Source organism: Peromyscus leucopus, chromosome 2 (genome assembly GCF_004664715.2).
Source record: "Peromyscus leucopus breed LL Stock chromosome 2, UCI_PerLeu_2.1, whole genome shotgun sequence".
Taxonomy (NCBI): Eukaryota; Metazoa; Chordata; class Mammalia; order Rodentia; family Cricetidae; genus Peromyscus; species Peromyscus leucopus.
The window spans coordinates 81,990,473-82,007,170 of NC_051064.1; the positions used below are offsets into that span (position 1 = coordinate 81,990,473).

The window sequence follows — 16,698 nt, forward strand, 5'->3', positions numbered from 1 at the left end:
AACACTCATACATGCCTGCATAACTGTCATACATAGAAAATAGAACGGAAGTCTAAGATCTCATTGTAATGACACTGATTACTTTTCATGTTTATGGAAATTGAGGTGGACAGTCAGAAAATATAAAATCAGCCAGGTGTGGTGGCATACAGTTTTAATCACAGCACTTGGGAGACAGAGCCAAGTGGCTCTCTGAGTTCAAGACCAGCCTGGTCCATAGGGCCCAGGAACTCTGTCACAAAAATTAAAAAAAAAAAAAAAAAGACAGGAAAAAAAAAAAGAAAGAAAATATACAATCAGTAATCCCTTGGTAATTGTTTAATCATTGCACTTAGTAGTAATGCAATATGACACGTATTGTTAGTCTTTTTTTTTCTTTGTTCCTCAGGAAAAAGCTGTATAAGTTCACCAGTAACAGATGAAATGCGACATGAAGATAACACAGCCGGTGCTGTAACTTCACCATCTATGTCCAAGGAGGCCTGTGACTTCATGCCACTTTCTAGTGGCCAGGTAACAGGCAAGGAGTCACATCTCCTTAAGATTCTACAGCCGGAATCTCCCAAGGTGTCTTCCTCTCTGGCAGAAAGTAATACAGTATTGACAGAGGAAGAAGACAATGATGAAGAGGGCCATGGAAGTAACCTTGAACCTGGGAAAATCCCAGAAGCTCTTAGTGAAGAGCAAAATGGGCTCAAAGTTCCTAAGGTACATGTCAGTATGTATTTCTACTATGTTCGTTGGGTAGTGGCCTGTATGGTGATAATAATGCTTTGTGAATACTGTATATTATCCCCTGAAATCTTGCTTTAAGGCAGAAATAAACAGTATTTACATTTAGGAGTTTTAATCACATTTCATCAGTGGAACTATGAGTTCTGGCCCACATTTTGATCATTAATACAAAAAAATCTTTTGGCCACATGTTGAGGTCTGATTTTTTTTTTTCCACTTTATACTTTGAAAAAACAGTATCTTTATTTGAAGCTAATACAGGTTTCTCTGCAAATAGTACACAGAGAGATCATTTGTACTCATTAGCTACTTTCCACAAATACTAATATTTCATAAGCATTAATTTGAAATCTTAATCATATTGCCATTTAGACAGTTGTGATACAGATTATTCCCGTCACCAGCCCTGTTATCCAGGCTGCGATAAATTGCCTCTTGGGTATTGTGTTCCTGACAATAGTAACTATTATAAAATCAATTTCATACAGTCTTGGTTTTAACATCATGGCTCACATGATTAGTGTTTTCTTTGACTCTTCTTATTCAGAATATTATAGCTATATTTATGGTCATGTTTATTCCCATAAACAAACCTTTTACCACTCAAAAAAGTTAAGCTCCCCATGCTGGTTTTATGGCTATAGCCTCCTCTCTGTATTTCTCCATTGTTCTCATTTACAGAATGAACAGTTCTTCAATTAGGAATGGGTCAGGTGAGCTAATGCTGCGCTAGCATTCTGAACCTCACCAGGGACTTCAATTGTCTGTGAGGAGCTTCTCTGTTGTTGCAGATGGTAGCTGAGCTGTATGCTGACCTGATTAACCTGTTGATTGTTCCCAGTTTACTAAACCTACTATGAGTCTTTTCACATCCTTTAGTAACAGGCATATTATTAAAAGACAGTAATTTCAAATAGTCTATTTTTTAGTAGTCTTAAATATATAAAATATAATTCAATAATTTGATCAATAGACTTGATCATTTTCTAAATCATTGTGTTTTCTACACAACTATAACCATGGAAAATATTAAAAGTAAAAAGGGAAAGTGTGTCATAGGGGCTTAAAATATCTTTCCCAATTTAGTGACTTCAAAATAATAGGAATGTTTCATTGAAAAATAATACCTTCTTACTGAACCTATTGCTCATTTCTCAATGGAAAGAGGAGTCCTTTATTCCATTTGGCAGGTTTTTCTTCTCTGTGAGGATAAAAGCTGGATCACTTGCCAAATATTTATGTATCAATGGTGATACAACTTCATAATTCTTAATCCTTTTATGAGTGTATAATGGTGGACTTGGGCTAGTTTTAAAGGATCTTTGAAATTTTGCTAATTTTTGGTAAGCTTTCCATGAAACATAGTATTTTTTTGAAGAAGAATTAACTGACCTCTTGGGAAAAAATTCTACCCCTTTTCCTTTACCTCCCCTTTCTTTCCCTCTCTGCCTCTCTCACTCTCTCCTTCTCTCCCCCCTCCCTCAGCCTCTCTCCCTCTGTCTCTCTGGTAGTACTGTGGATGAAAACCCAGGGCCTTATGCATGCTAGGTAAGTGTTCTACCACTGAGCTGTATCCTAGCCTGTAAATCCAAATTAAAGTACTAATTTCTTAAAGAGTAAATAAGTACAAGATTTATTCTTCAACAGTGTTATCGTTTTGAAGTAATTTTTTTTCCTGAAACAAATATTTATTAAGTCTGAAGAAACAGCTCAGTAAATAATGTGCTTGTTATGTAAACATGCAGAAAAGTTAGGCATGGCTATATTAGTCTGTAACCACTGTGCTGGGAGGCGGAAACAGTAGGATCACTAGAACTTACTGACCAGCCACGCTTGTGAAGAGGTAATCTCTGGGTTCACTGACATCCTGTCTCAGAATGTAAAACAGTGGTCTACGTATTATGTCTACCCATCCTTGCAAACACACATGCACCTACTAGATACGTGGAAAAAAAATAAAAGCCAAAAGGAACCAAACATTATTCATCAATTATTTTTACCTCTTTTTTGTTTCTATAACCAGATAATAGAAGGACAGCCCAAAACTACTAAGAGTTGGCGCCATCCACTTGGTAAGCCTCCAGCCAGATCGCCTATGACTCTTGTGAAGCAGCAGGTAGCAAGTGATGAAGGTGAGTGCATGCTATTATTCATCATCTGTTATAATAATAGATGTCTTGTGCATTTAGCTGTGATAAAAAATATTTCCCTCTTGACATTTAGAAATAAAGACTTGCTTCATATCCTTTTTTTTTTTTTTTTGCTTTTTGAGACAGGGTTTCTCTGTGACACAGTCTTACTTAGGTGTCCTTTACCTCACTCTCTAAGTTAAGCCTGGCCTTAAACTCACAGACATCCCCCTGCCTCTGCCTCCTGAGTGCTGGGATTGAAGGTGCGTGCCACTACTGCCAGGCTCTGCTTCATATACTTATAACATTACTAGTACAAATATTTTGTTTCATATTGTAAGTCATTCCTGACACAGCCTGAGAAATTTCCAGAAGAATCACTTCAGATCATGACATATATTCATTGTCTGTACTTTTAACCTGAACCATTTAAATTATAAAACCAGTAAGAAACCAGCACTTATATGTATCTCCACATACCAGTGTGTGGTAGATCCCTGTCTTTGCTTGGTAGATTATTCTCTGATGTGGCTTCATGTACAACTACTTCTTTTTAAGTCACATATCCCAATGTAACATTTCCTTTTCTTTTTAATTTGTTTCCCCTTTCTCTGTCTATGTGATGTTTAGATGAGACATCTACTAGGTACATGAGACATGTATTTCTTCCTTACATTTCTAACTGACCTATTCAAGCAGTTTTTTTTTTTTTTTTTTTTTTTGTAGAGTTCTTTGAGATAGTCTCCTTTTCTGATGGATATTGTCTAAAGTCACCTGTCTTTGAGGATGTAGTGAAGGGAACACTCACCAGAAGTATCAGCATCATTTTTCTGTTTACTGTCTGTTATGATGTGTGTTTATATAAAAAAGTAAAGAACATAGTGGTAGTACTTTCTTTAACAAAGAATAGCATTCTAGTTGAATAATAGAAAAAAAGAGACACACTAGCTGTTATCTTTGTTTATTATCAGAATGTACAGTTCTAATGTTTTGTTTCCTTGAGATAAATTACAGCATTGCAATCTAGACAGGCCTGAGACTTGATTTTCCTGCTTCAGCTTTCCAGTTGTTAGGATTATAGATACTGTCTGTGCTACATCAGTTCCTTCTTTATCCCATTTTAGTTCATGTAGCAAAGCTGTTGTCGATTAAAGTTATTATAACTAGAAGACAGATTAAAACGAATTTATATGTAATATTTAATACTTAGGAATTTTGAATACTTTTCTTCACAGGTTGCTATTGGTATGGCTTCTCTGCAAGAAAGGGCCTAGACAGATTTCTAAGGAAAGCTTTTTCTCTCATGTTCTTTTCTTCCTAGAAGCTTTTTAAAATTTATTTATTTAAAAAAAAAAAAAAAAAAGGTTTTTTTCCCCCATTTTACATACCAATCCCAGTTCCTCCTCCTTTTCCATCCCACCCCCCATCCACTCCTCAGAGAGGGCAAAGCCTCCTTTGGAGTCAAGGGTAAGGCCTCCCTTGGGGAGTCAACAAAGTCAGGCATACTAAGGTGAGGCAGGACCAACCCCCCCCCCCAAGGCTGAGCAAGGTATCCCACTCTGGGGAATGTGTTCCAAAAAGCCATTTCATGTACCCAGGATAAGTCCTGGTCCCACTACCAGGGGCTCCCCAAACAAACAGATCTAGCCACGTAACTTGTCACCCATATTCAGAAGGCCTAATTCGGTCCCATGCATGTTCCCCAGTTGACAGGCCAGAGTCCATGAGCTCCTACCAGCTTGGGTCAGCTGTCTCTGTGGTTTTCTCCATCATGATCTTGACCTCACTTGCTCTTGTGATCTCTCCTCCCTCTCTTCACTGAAGTCTAGGAGCTCAGACCAGTGCTTAGTGGTTCATCACTGCATCCACTTCCATCAGTTAGAGGGCCCCAGGAAGGGGAAATAGTTAAGTGTTTAGTGGTTCATCACTGCATCCACGTCCATCAGTTAGAGGGCCCCAGGAAGGGGAAATAGTTAAGATCTCTTGGGTAAAGGGGGGGGGGGATGAGAACAGGATGGACTGAGATGGGGGGGGCGCAGAGAGGGAAAGCAATGAAAGCCATATCTTGGTAGAGAATCATTAGGGTGTTAGGGAGAACCCTGGTGCTAGGGAAATCCCTATGAATCCACAAGAATGACACCTAGCAATAATGGAGAGGATGCCTGAATTTACCTTCCCCTATAATTAATAGGGACTATCTTAATTGTCATCATAGAAGCTACTTTCAGTAACTGATAGAAGCTTATTTTTATGTTATCCATTGAGAATTTGTCCAGAGTACCCCCCTTGTTTTCAGTGTATAGAGTTTGCAAAAAATACCTAAGTAACAAAGTTAACAAGATGTTAACAAAGTTGTCTTAAGGGTTTAAGGTTAAGTATTTTTCTGAAACATTGGTAATTGTACTTTTTGTTTATTTGTCTTGTTTTTGTTTTTTTAAGACAGGATTTCTCTGTGCAGTTTTGGTGCCTGTTCTGGATCTCACTTTGTAGCCAGGCTGGCCTCGAACTCACAGAGATCGGCCTGGCTCTGCCTCCCAAATGCTGGGATTAAAGGTGTGCGCCACCACTGCCCAGCCAGTAATTGTACTTTTTGTAACAGTTGCATATATCTTCTGGGAATTTATGAAAATTGAATTTTAAAACTGTAAATGTTTCCTGGTGGCTAAAGATTTTAAAAATCTAAAATGACAATGAAAAATATTCTATAGCCTTAAATAAATTATTTATATCATTGTTCAATCTTACTTTTTCCTTTGAATCTAGTAGTTTGTATCAGTGGAAGTAAAGGGATATTATCCTTGCCTAAATGAATTGAACAAGCAGATTTAATCCTCATTTTGAACACACAGTTCCCAGTACAGCTGGTTTTCGGGATTTTCTGCCCTACCAGCTTCTTTGGCAGTATTCATGTTAGAATATACCTACATTAGAATTTCTGAGAAATTAACTCTTTAAATATGGATTAGTGTCCTCATTTCTTTATTGAGTCTGGAGTGTGACCCTCCTACAGAAAACTATAGAAGCAAAAAGTACCAGAGTAACACTCACATGCACCGAAATATACTTCATTTTGTATTGGCCAGCTTTTCCTGGGCATGGTGTTTGCTCTGGTGTGTGATTGATATAGCAATGACACGCCACTGGAGAAAACTGATTTTTTTCCCCATTGTCAGTTAGTATCAACTACAAATAGCTTCTTGGTTAGGGATGGGACCCAGTGTCCTTTTCTCCCTCTCAACTAGTTCTGAACTAGTTTGGTCGTTTGCATACTGCCCCAGTCTGTGAATTCACATGTGCATCAGTCCTTTTGTGTATGGAAGATACTGTTTTCTTAGCATCATCCATGTTAGATTTATTTTGAGTAGGATAAATGATGTGTCCTATTATTTTTATGTTCCCTGGACTTAAAAAATAAAAGAGAGGAAAAAGAAAAAGAAAAGAAAATGAGTTCAAAATGTAAATTTTTTTCAAAGCCTGTTTTGGAAGGAAATCTTTATCAAGTTCTATATATTCAATATAACTTTTCATGGTTTATTGAATTTTTTTACGACTCCAGTGAGTATTGTTTTATATAAACAAGTGCCATTTTAATGCTTTATAAAAATTTTATGATTCAAAGACATAATTTTAGTAGGTTTTAAGAAGCTAAGACTACCTAATTTTATAAGATGTTATATATTTACCAGGCCTTGGTACACACACACACACACACACACACACACACACTCACACTCACACTCACACTCCTTTTATTTAGGCATTCCAAAAGTAATTCTAATGCTCACTAAAAATAAACAAGTTTTTTTTTTTTTTATTTTGGGGACTTCTAGGGATAGACTGAGCTTTATCACTTACGTTTTTTTCCCTCCTTCTGTCTCTCATTACATTTTATTTCTTTGTTTTGTAAGTGTGAATGTTGTTGAACAAGTTTATGCCACAGTGACTGTGTGTTCAAAAGATATTATAGAGTTTGTTCTCTCTTTCCATCATGTGGGTCCAGGGATGGAACTCAGGTCATCATGCTTGGAGACAAGTACCTCTATTGGCTTAGCCTTTTCACCAGGCTCATGTTTATTTCTTGGGACCGTGTTCCACAATATAGATATGCTTCCCTGTTATAAACATCTCTGATATTACTTCTTTTACTTTGGTGGAATAAGGTCTCTGCCCATAAAAGATACAAAAGTTACTGGGCTGCTAGTTTCAGAGAAAAAAACTGGCTTATATGAATTGCTATGGCTTTTGCTATTATCATTCAGATGAAAAATATGTATGGGCTGTCATGTTTGTGTGAATGGCTTATTGCCTAGTAAATTATCTCTGTACCTCGTGGATACCACTGTGACTACTAAATTAATATGCAGAATTTGAGAGCAGTTAGGATATAAAAAAGCAGAACTAAATAAATCATAGTGGTAGGAAATTGGGAAGCAAAGTTAACTTGGAGTCACGTGGCTGTGTCATCATGGGAAGCAGTTGTGTATTGTTTACTGAAAGCATTGGAGTTGGTATCTAAATATCTGCTCCCCTGCCTCATCCCGAGGGCATAGATGGGAGGTAAAGCGACTAGCCAAGAGTTATGGCAGTGTTTACACCATGTCCTCATTTGAGTCTGTTGTTCTTCTTATCTCAGTAGTCCTCTGGGGAAAATGTAAGGAAGGGAAAAATGAGAAAAGGTAGATTATGTTTAGAGGATTTAGAGACATTGTAGACACCCAAGCCATGTAATTATCACTATTTATATTAGTACCGTAATGTTCTTCCTCATAAGCACCAACATCCTGGTGGAACAGACATCTTTTCTTGCTTACATGTTGGGCAAGCAGCTTCAATGTGTATAGTACTAATTATGTGAGTACTTGACTTTCCAATGGGGACTAGGTCTCTGTGTATTCCCAGGCTTGACTTGGATCATGGTGGCTCTTTGAAAGCCTTCCAGTTTAAAGATCGGTCCTCCTGGATAGTTACCTCCCAATTTAAAGTTGGTTTTTCCCAGGAAGCTATTAGCTAATTCTTGCTTCTTTGCCCTACTTAAAGCCCCAGTAGAGAGGGTAAGGGAGAGGGTACAGACATACCCTCAGTCAGTTACAGGAAGCCATAAGCCACGAAAGTAAGTCAAAGGAATTGCTGAATGTCATTCTCCTAGTCTTTTATGTGCCCATAGGCTGTCATCAGGCCTTTCTTGGGAGCTTTGATCCCATTTTGAACTGTTCTATGAATAAATAGCATAACAGTCACTGGTGGTTTACCAGCTGTTGCAGCCATTGATCGGTGTTCAGAGTATAACCACAGGTTGTTGTGTCTTTAGAAAAATAAATGAAACTGGAAACAAATGATGATTGAAGTACAGATATTTTATTAAAGAAAAGAAAGGTGTTCTAGAAAATGGGCATTGACTAGATAACCCAAAGAAGACAAGTCTTCAAAGCTGCAGGCTATCAGTTTCATGAATCTTTCTTTAGAGGTTATTTACAAAGCCCTTTTGCTTGACTTTGGCTATTACAGGGCTTTTCTCACACATGATCTGGTTTTCTATTTATATATATGTATGTAATCCTAATGGGGACAAGCTTCCAGTCTTTCTACAGCTAGCTTCTTGTACCTTTCAAGTTTTATGCCTCTTTTTCTATAAAGTACTTTAATGTGCCATAATATCCATATTATAACAATTACTTTATTTTCTACGTTATAGGTGCTCTATAAATGCCATAGATTCTTAAATTTAAAAAAATCAATTTAAATTCCACTGATAAGCTTTTACTGAACTATTTACTATGTTAAATGGAGAAAATGAAAGTATTAATAAGAGAGTCACTAGCTTAGTCATACTTAAACATGTTAACCATGTGGGTGGTTTTGCAGAGTTAGCTAAAAAGATGAAATGATGAAGTTTAAGGAGAGATTGGTGTAATTTTTTTCCCAGCAGAAAGAAAATAGCTAATAAAGAAAAGTTGTTTTATGACCCCATGTTCTGATCTGATCTCCTCTTCCATGGCTGGAGAAGATGACAGGAAAGCACAATTATTCTGTTTCTTTCAGAATATAGTTGATAAAATAGGCTTAGTATCTGGCATTGATATTACAGAATAATCAATGTCCGTTACCAGGGTGATATCTTTTTCTGAGTCTTCTGCTTATTTCATTTTCCTCTTTTCTTTCTCAAGAGTCACCTGAGAGTCTAACCATTGACGAAGAAGTGGAAGAAACGGAGTCCTGGGCAAAGCCTCTCATCCACCTTTGGCAGACAAAGTCTCCTAACTTTATGGCTGAACAGGAGTATAATGCAGCTGTGGCAAAAATGGAACCACATTGTGCAATTTGCACTCTGCTCATGCCATACTACAAGGTAGTTTGGAGTGTAGCTATCAATGTATTATTACACTGCTGTACTTTCTTAAGGGCTTTTGCTGGGATGTGTTTTGTTTGTTTTTAGCAGTTGTTTATATCTGCGTATTTTAGAAACCTATAATTCTAAATCCAGTTCTTTTACTAAAAGGCAAAAAACTTCTAACCCAAAGCCTGGAAACAAAATATTTAATAGAAAGAACATATACTTGGTATCTTTTTAAAATTGAAAGTAGTACTCTTCAGTAATATATATATCAGTGCCCAGACCCGATTTTTGTCCCTTGCACCCTTCCATGTGAAACATGCAAAAGACACATCCAAGACTCATTACATACTGTGTATCTGTTCACTGCCATCAGCTAACTGTGCTTGGTGGTTCCATCATTATTCCATGCATGGCATTCTGACAGCATCTCAGCTGAGGCACGAGTATATTCTTCAGAATACGCACAAGAAACATCTTGAATGCTGTAGAAGTTAAATTGAATTGTGTGCTTTAAGGTACAATATAGTAGAAAACTCACTGATAGATCATCATTTTTAAGTTGTGTTTTCCCTGACATAATCAGAAATACTTTATTCAACATCTGAATTTCTTAAAGTGTCATGTAATAATAATTTAATTAGGATACTTCAGAGCTGGAGAGTGGTTGAAATTCTACATTTTCAACTTTGACATTAGTAGCTTGTTTACTTTTTTTTTTTTTAAAACTTTCCTATATTGATTAAATATTCGTTTTTATTGATTCTTATTCAAGTATTCCTATCTACATGTATTTTCCAATACTAAAAATATTCCTTATTATGTTGTAAGGTTTTGGAAGTTGATTAATTTAAGTTCTAGGAAATAATAAAAATAATTCATTAGCTGTAATTTCCCCATGTTTTACTAAAAGGTGACAGTTATTTCTGGCACGTCATTCTTATCTGACCACATATGCCAGTCTGTCTTCTCTATTTCAAACTTTTGCAAGAGGCAAAACAAAAGTGCTGCTTGTAGAAAGCCTGGGCATTTATATATATTCTTTGAAGTATAACCACATAATATCTTTCAGTAAGTCAAAGCAGGATTAGCCTAGTAAAATTGGATCACTGACAAGTGTAAACAAAAGTAGCTGTGCATTCCTGAGGTATTTTGAAACAGCACAGTTGGAAGAACACTTCACAATCTTGTATGACTCACAGGTCTTTTTTATTCTTACTGTCTGATTTCTGAATGGGAGTCTGTATCGAAGCATTGATAATATGCTAGCAGTGCTGGATGACAGGGGCGCACATCTTTAATCCCAGCACTTGGGAGGCAGAGCCAGGCAGATCTCTGTGAGTTTGAGGCCAGCCTGGTCTACAGAGTAAGATCCAGAACAGGCACCAAAAACTACACAGAGAAACCTTGTCTGGAAAACAAAACAACAACAAAATGCTAGCAGTTGAATTAATGAAAACAAGAAGTTGTAATTTAGTGGCTAGAACAGATGTAAGTGGATCAATGAATAAAAGCTGAACTCTTTCCTGTCTTTCACTCATGTGGATATGTTATCTTTTTCAGCCTGAGATCAGCAAAGAAGAAAATTATTCTAGATGGGAGACAACAGTAAATGAAGTAGTTAAATCTGGAAGAAAGACTAAACCCATTATTCCAGAGATGTGTTTTATTTATAGTGAAGAAAATATAGAATATTCCCCCCCAAATGCCTTCCTTGAAGAGGATGGGACAAGTCTTCTGATTTCCTGTGCCAAGTGCTTCGTGCGGGTTCATGCAAGTAAATAAAATTACGATTTTTCTGGTCCCTGGATTTTCAGTGTTGTACATAGCCCCTACAAATCACCACATTGTAACCAGTCAATTCACATGTCAACCTTCTTCTTTGTGCCAAGATCTTGTAGCCTAAGCTGCTCAGGAGGTTGCTACATAAGCCAGCCATGTCCTTGTGTTTCTACTTCTGAAATGCTGGGGTTGCAAATGTGTACCACCATGCCTGGATTTATGTGGAAGTGAGATTGAGCCCAGGACGTTGTGCATAGTAAGCACAGTCGGGCAGTAGAGCTACATTCTAATCTTATTGTTGATATTCTTAATGGCTTCTTTTAAGATTATGAATAGATAATCACCCTTTGCTCTCCAGATTTATGAAGCCTCAGTGAAAAGAAGGTATGGGTATTTTATTGTCAGGAGTCCAGGTGAATTATCATCATGGGGTTCCTTCACTTGTTTGAACTTTGTATTTTAATGATACTAGATTGTGAAAATTTAATTTAAATATTTAGTATTGATTGAAGACTTTATGATTTTTTAGAATCATTTGTACACTCCAAGAATTAATATATTGAATTATATATTTTATTACAACTCTAATTCTTAAGTATTTCAACATTCCTAATTTTTCTCAATTACATTTATCTGTGTTTGGGGCGTTATTGGTTTTTTCCTTTCATCTTTTATTAGTTGGGGCCAAACAAGAGCCTCATGTGTGCTAAGTGTATGTTGTGCCACTGAACCACATCGGAAATTCTGAACCGCACATTCTTTTTTCACATTTTATTTTTTATAATTTTGTTATATGAATAAATATTTTGCCTGTGTGTGTGTGTGTGTGTGTGTGTGTGTGTGCGCGCGCGCGCGCTCCACATGTTATTGGTGCCTGGGAAAGTCAGAAGAAGACTTTCAGTCTTCTGGAACTGTAGTTATAGCTAATCGTGAGCTACAATATTGGTGCTGGAAATCAAATCTGGATCTTCTACCAGAGCAACAAGTTCTTTGAGGAACAGTAATAGCAATCTTTTTATGCTGATTCAACTTTGTAATACATAGCATACATATATATGTATGTACAAAATTTTACTGCACATTTGTATGTATAATCAAAATCACCAGCTCTATAATCTCACCATACTAATCCCATAAACATGATTGAATTTAGCTTTTGATTTGAGTTGGTTACCTGTGGCATGGTTTTTTTTTTTTTTCTTTTTAATTAATTATGTTTCTGAGATTTTCTTTTTCTGGCTCTTTTATCACATTTTGGTGTTAAAATTACTCATTTATCTCTTCCAAACTCTTCTATTTCAGGAATTAAGGATACTGTGCCTCTCCTCTGACTCCCTATTTGCTTTCTCTTCCATTTGCCCTTCTCCTCCTTTCCCATCCTTGTTTCTGATTCTCTTTCTAAGGATTTTTCTCTATAGGCCAGGCAGACTTTGTACATGCTGTATTCTTCTGTCTCAGTATCTCAAATACTGGTATTATTACATACTAATTTGTTTATTTATTGATTTATTTGCTTGTTTATTTTAAGGTGATATCCTAACCCAGTAATATATGCTTCTTGTTATTATGCAATTACTACAAATATTTGCACTAACTGTCATGTTCACACTTAGCCTAGGCATTGATTCAGCAAACATTGAATTGAAAGCAGACTTTCATTGCCAAGGACTGTGCAGCCTTTGCCCCAATCACTGAAATTTATGTCAAACTTCATTAACATTTTCCCAAACAGCTTCATGAATTGTAACTTATTTTGAATACTTATGCATGACTGACAATATTAACATGACAGTTTAGAAATTTTATTTTTATCTATGAAGGAATTATCTCTCTGATGTTATTAATATTTATACTCTCATGCTTGGTGTGCTGGTGCATCTCTTGACCTAGTTCTCAAGCAGCTGTGACAAAATTCAAAAGTTTCATTCAACCTGCACTGTGTAGCAAAAACCCCTATCAAAGATTCCAAATAAATAGACTTTTTAGATGATACAGTAGACAAAAGCACTTGCTTTGCAAGCCTGACTTCCTGTGTTTCATTGCCACAACCTATATACTGATCCTACAACTTTGTTTTCTGACCTCTATACACCTGCTATGGTACTCATGAGTCCACATTGTTACACACAACACATATCATACACACACACTAATACTAATACTAAAGCAAACATTAACAAAAATCCAAACTAGACAAAAAAGACATATATTTTCATGTTTTGGGGACTGATACAGTAATAGTTAGAAGAAATATGAATCAAAAGCAACTTGATTGAGGCCTACTTACATTTTTTGTTTTTGCTAGGCATTGAATGGCTTTGTTTATTTTTTTTCTTGAAATATGCACTTTTTTCCATACTGGATGTTTTACCTAATTATTTTTGCTTGCTAGGCAGTCTATCACTAATTTATAACCCAAACCCTCATTGTACTTTTTATTTTAGAACAACCTCACTTAATTACATAGACGAGCTTTGCGCCCTCTATGTAGATCATATAGTACTTGAATATATGATCACTATGCCTCAGCTTTCTAGTAGCTGGGATCATAGGTTTGTTTTACTAGGGTGTCTGACATTTTAAAGATACAAGACACTTAATGTATATATCCATGCCATTATATTATAGGTTGTTATGGTGTCCCTTCTCACGATGTTTGTGAAGGATGGCTGTGTGCCCGGTGCAAAAGAAATGCATGGACTGCAGTAAGTAGATTTTAATATTGTGCTATTCCTCCTCTATTTGTACCCACTGTGGTCATTGCCAAATCTATTGGAAAGATAAAACTGTGCACATGTTCTGATGTACTTTTAGCACCCTTCTCTCCAAGTCATCCTACATAATGGCTTTGTAACCACTCTAGAATGTTTAGGTCAATTTCTAGGTGGCATTCTACTTCAGATGCTATTGGCACCCTACTTCATCAAGCCCACATTTATATTTTTAAGACTAGATTGTTTTTATTTAATTATCTTACACAATTTGAAATCCTTACAAATAATTCTAATAAATGCTAAAGGGAGCTATCTTCATAGATCCTTGAAGAAATTACAATGCTTGCAATTTCCAACCACCATTATACTTTCCATTTATTCCTTTCATTCACACCTTAACAAATGTGATTAGAGTACTTACTCTTATGGAAGTTATTACTGTGACCTTCTGACAGAATGTTAACAAGTATTGATTTTCCATTTAAAGACCACAAATTTCTCTTGGTCTAAGTTATTTTTTTCTAAAAATGCCCTTGGAAGTTTATTTTCAACTGTCTTTGATTTTCATTCCCTTATTTTACCATGCCATATACATTTTCCATTTAACTGTGTCCTGTCCGATTTCAGTACTGTGTTCCTCATTGATGATCTCACAGCAGATATTGATCATTTGTTAGAATTAGCAGTTGCTCTATTCTTTAGCAGTGCTCATGATGAATTGTTAATGATAAATTTCCTATAATCCAAGTTAAGGTCCCCATGGCTGCTATGACGAATATGAACAATAAGGACTTTCATTGCATTGTGTAATTAGGTTTTAGCTGTGGAAGCAAACATGGTGACTAAACTGAAGGCAGCTCAGAGATCTTTCAGGATGATTTCATTGGTGCTTTTTACTTTGGCCAGTGAGAGAAGGAAGGAGGAAGATATGACCACTTTTTATAAGATACTCTTTATAGTCCAAATATCACAGCCTAATTGATATTGATGTAATAGCTTTCATTTAAAAAGCTTGTACATTTGTAGGCCTCCTGGAATGTTTTTTTTTTCCTCTCTGATACAATTTGTTAGATGAATAAAATCCAAGTAAATGTACAGCATCTAAGATAATCAGAAATCTCTGCTTTTATGTAGTACTGGATAACCAGTTCTTATTGGTTTACCTTGGTATTGCCATCCAGTCTCTATTCTGTTTTTGACCCAATGTGATGTCTTTTTGAGTCAATATGATAGCTAATGTCCCTTTACTTACCTTTAACAACCAGAAATGAATTTATGAATACAGTTCACCAAGATTTTGAGAGCTCTCTGTTCATGAGTTACCTATGGCCTGGCTCCTGTCTGTCTCAGGTACTGTTGGTCTTTGCATAGCAGAGCCATGGTCAGTGGAAGGCTCACCCATGCTAGTTCTGGTCTACTAAGCTGCTTTAACATGGTATCACTTAAAAATAACTCAGATTAATCACTCCTAATTAAAATTAATTTCAAACCCCTCTCCATTAATCTTTACACTGTACTTGAAGCCATGTAATTTTGTTTTTGGTCTGTAAAGCATAGGGTAACTTACCACTTTCCAATGATTTTCAAACTCATAATTTCTCATTGTTTCATTGAAGTGATTTGACTTCACATGAATGCCTCATGTTTTGTAGTTTATTCATTTTGAATGAGACTTTCTAAAAAGGTCCATTCTCGTTTCTCCTGAGAAATAATGGATTTGCTTTCCAAATAGTATGTGAAAATACTGACAGAATTGGTAGTCTAAGTTAATATAGGCCTGGATTTTCCAATATTAACTTTTAGTAAATGCATATATATATATAAATATATATATATATTTAAATTTTTTTCTTACATACCAACCCCTATTCCCCCCTCCCTCCCTTTCTCTCACTCGCCCCACCTTCCTCCATCCCACCCCATCCCCTCTTCATATAGGGTAAGGCCTCCCTTGGGAAGTTGGGGCAGGCCCAGGCCCCTCCTTGCTGCATCAAGAATGAGTAAGGCATCTCACCATAGGAAACGGGCTCTAAAAAGCCAGTTTGTGTACCTGGGATTAGTCCTGGTCTCATTGCTAGGGGACCCACAAACACATCAAGCCATACAACTTTCACCCACATTCAGAGGGCCTAGTTTGGTCCCATGCAGGCTCGCCAGCTATCAGTCCAGACTCCATGAGCTCCCACTAGCTTGGGTCAGCTATCTCTGTGGTTTTTCCCATCATGATCCTGACCTCCTTTCCTCTTATAATCATTCCTCCCTCTCTTCTACTGAACTCCAAGTTATTGGCCAGGTGCTTTGCTGTGGTTCTCTGCAACTGCTTTCATCAGTCGCTGGACATAGATTTTTATGATGACAATTAAGGTAGACACCAATCTGAGTGCAGGGAAAGGCTAGTTCAAGTGCCCTGTCCACCATTTCTATGAGTCTTAGCTGGGGACAATCTTGTGAGTTCCTGGATTTTTCCTAGCTGCTGATCTCTCCTCATCCCCTTAATGGTACACTCAGTCAAGATATCTCTCTTTTATTGCTCTCCTTCCCTGTCTCTCTCCCATGTTCCCACCTCCCATTCCTTCTCCTCTATTCCCCTTCCCAGTTTACCCAGGTGATCTTTTTTTTTAATTTTACTAAGAGATTTTCTATTCATTTTACATATCAACCACAGATTCCCCTGTCCTCCCTCCCATCCCCCAGCCTTCCCCCTCAACCCATCCCACATTCCCACCTCCTCCAAGGCAAAGTATCCCATGGTGAGTCAGCAGAGCCTACCCAGGTGATCTTAACCCTTTCTCCTTCCTGGAGCAATCCATGTGTGTCCCATCTATTATCCTCCATTTTACCTAGCTTCTTTGAGGTTGTGGATTGTAGCTTGGTTTTCATTTGCTTTGCATCTAATACTCACTTATGAGTGAGTACATCCCATGTTTGTCTGTCTGGGTCTGGGTTACTTCATTCAGGATAATTTTTTTTCCAGTTCCATAGAATTTATCTACAAATTTCATGATGA

General features: G+C 36.9%; 1 protein-coding gene across 5 annotated transcripts in view; it reads left to right on the forward strand.

Annotated features, from left to right (window-relative positions):
• Kdm4c (lysine demethylase 4C) overlaps nt 1-16,698 on the forward strand; it is a 196,988-nt gene that overhangs the window by 118,698 nt on the left and 61,592 nt on the right. For 4 of the 5 annotated variants that reach the window (XR_005090854.1, XM_028873963.1, XM_028873964.2 and 1 more), the window contains 5 exons: nt 389-708; nt 2,759-2,867; nt 9,029-9,210; nt 10,759-10,972; nt 13,606-13,682. Coding sequence is in view for 4 of the 5 variants with exons in the window: in XM_028873963.1 (XP_028729796.1) it covers nt 389-708; nt 2,759-2,867; nt 9,029-9,210; nt 10,759-10,972; nt 13,606-13,682 (902 nt within the window). In the remaining variant the exon portion in view is untranslated. The remainder of the gene's footprint in view (nt 1-388; nt 709-2,758; nt 2,868-9,028; nt 9,211-10,758; nt 10,973-13,605; nt 13,683-16,698) is intronic. The other variant, XM_037202679.1, reaches the window with a different exon arrangement.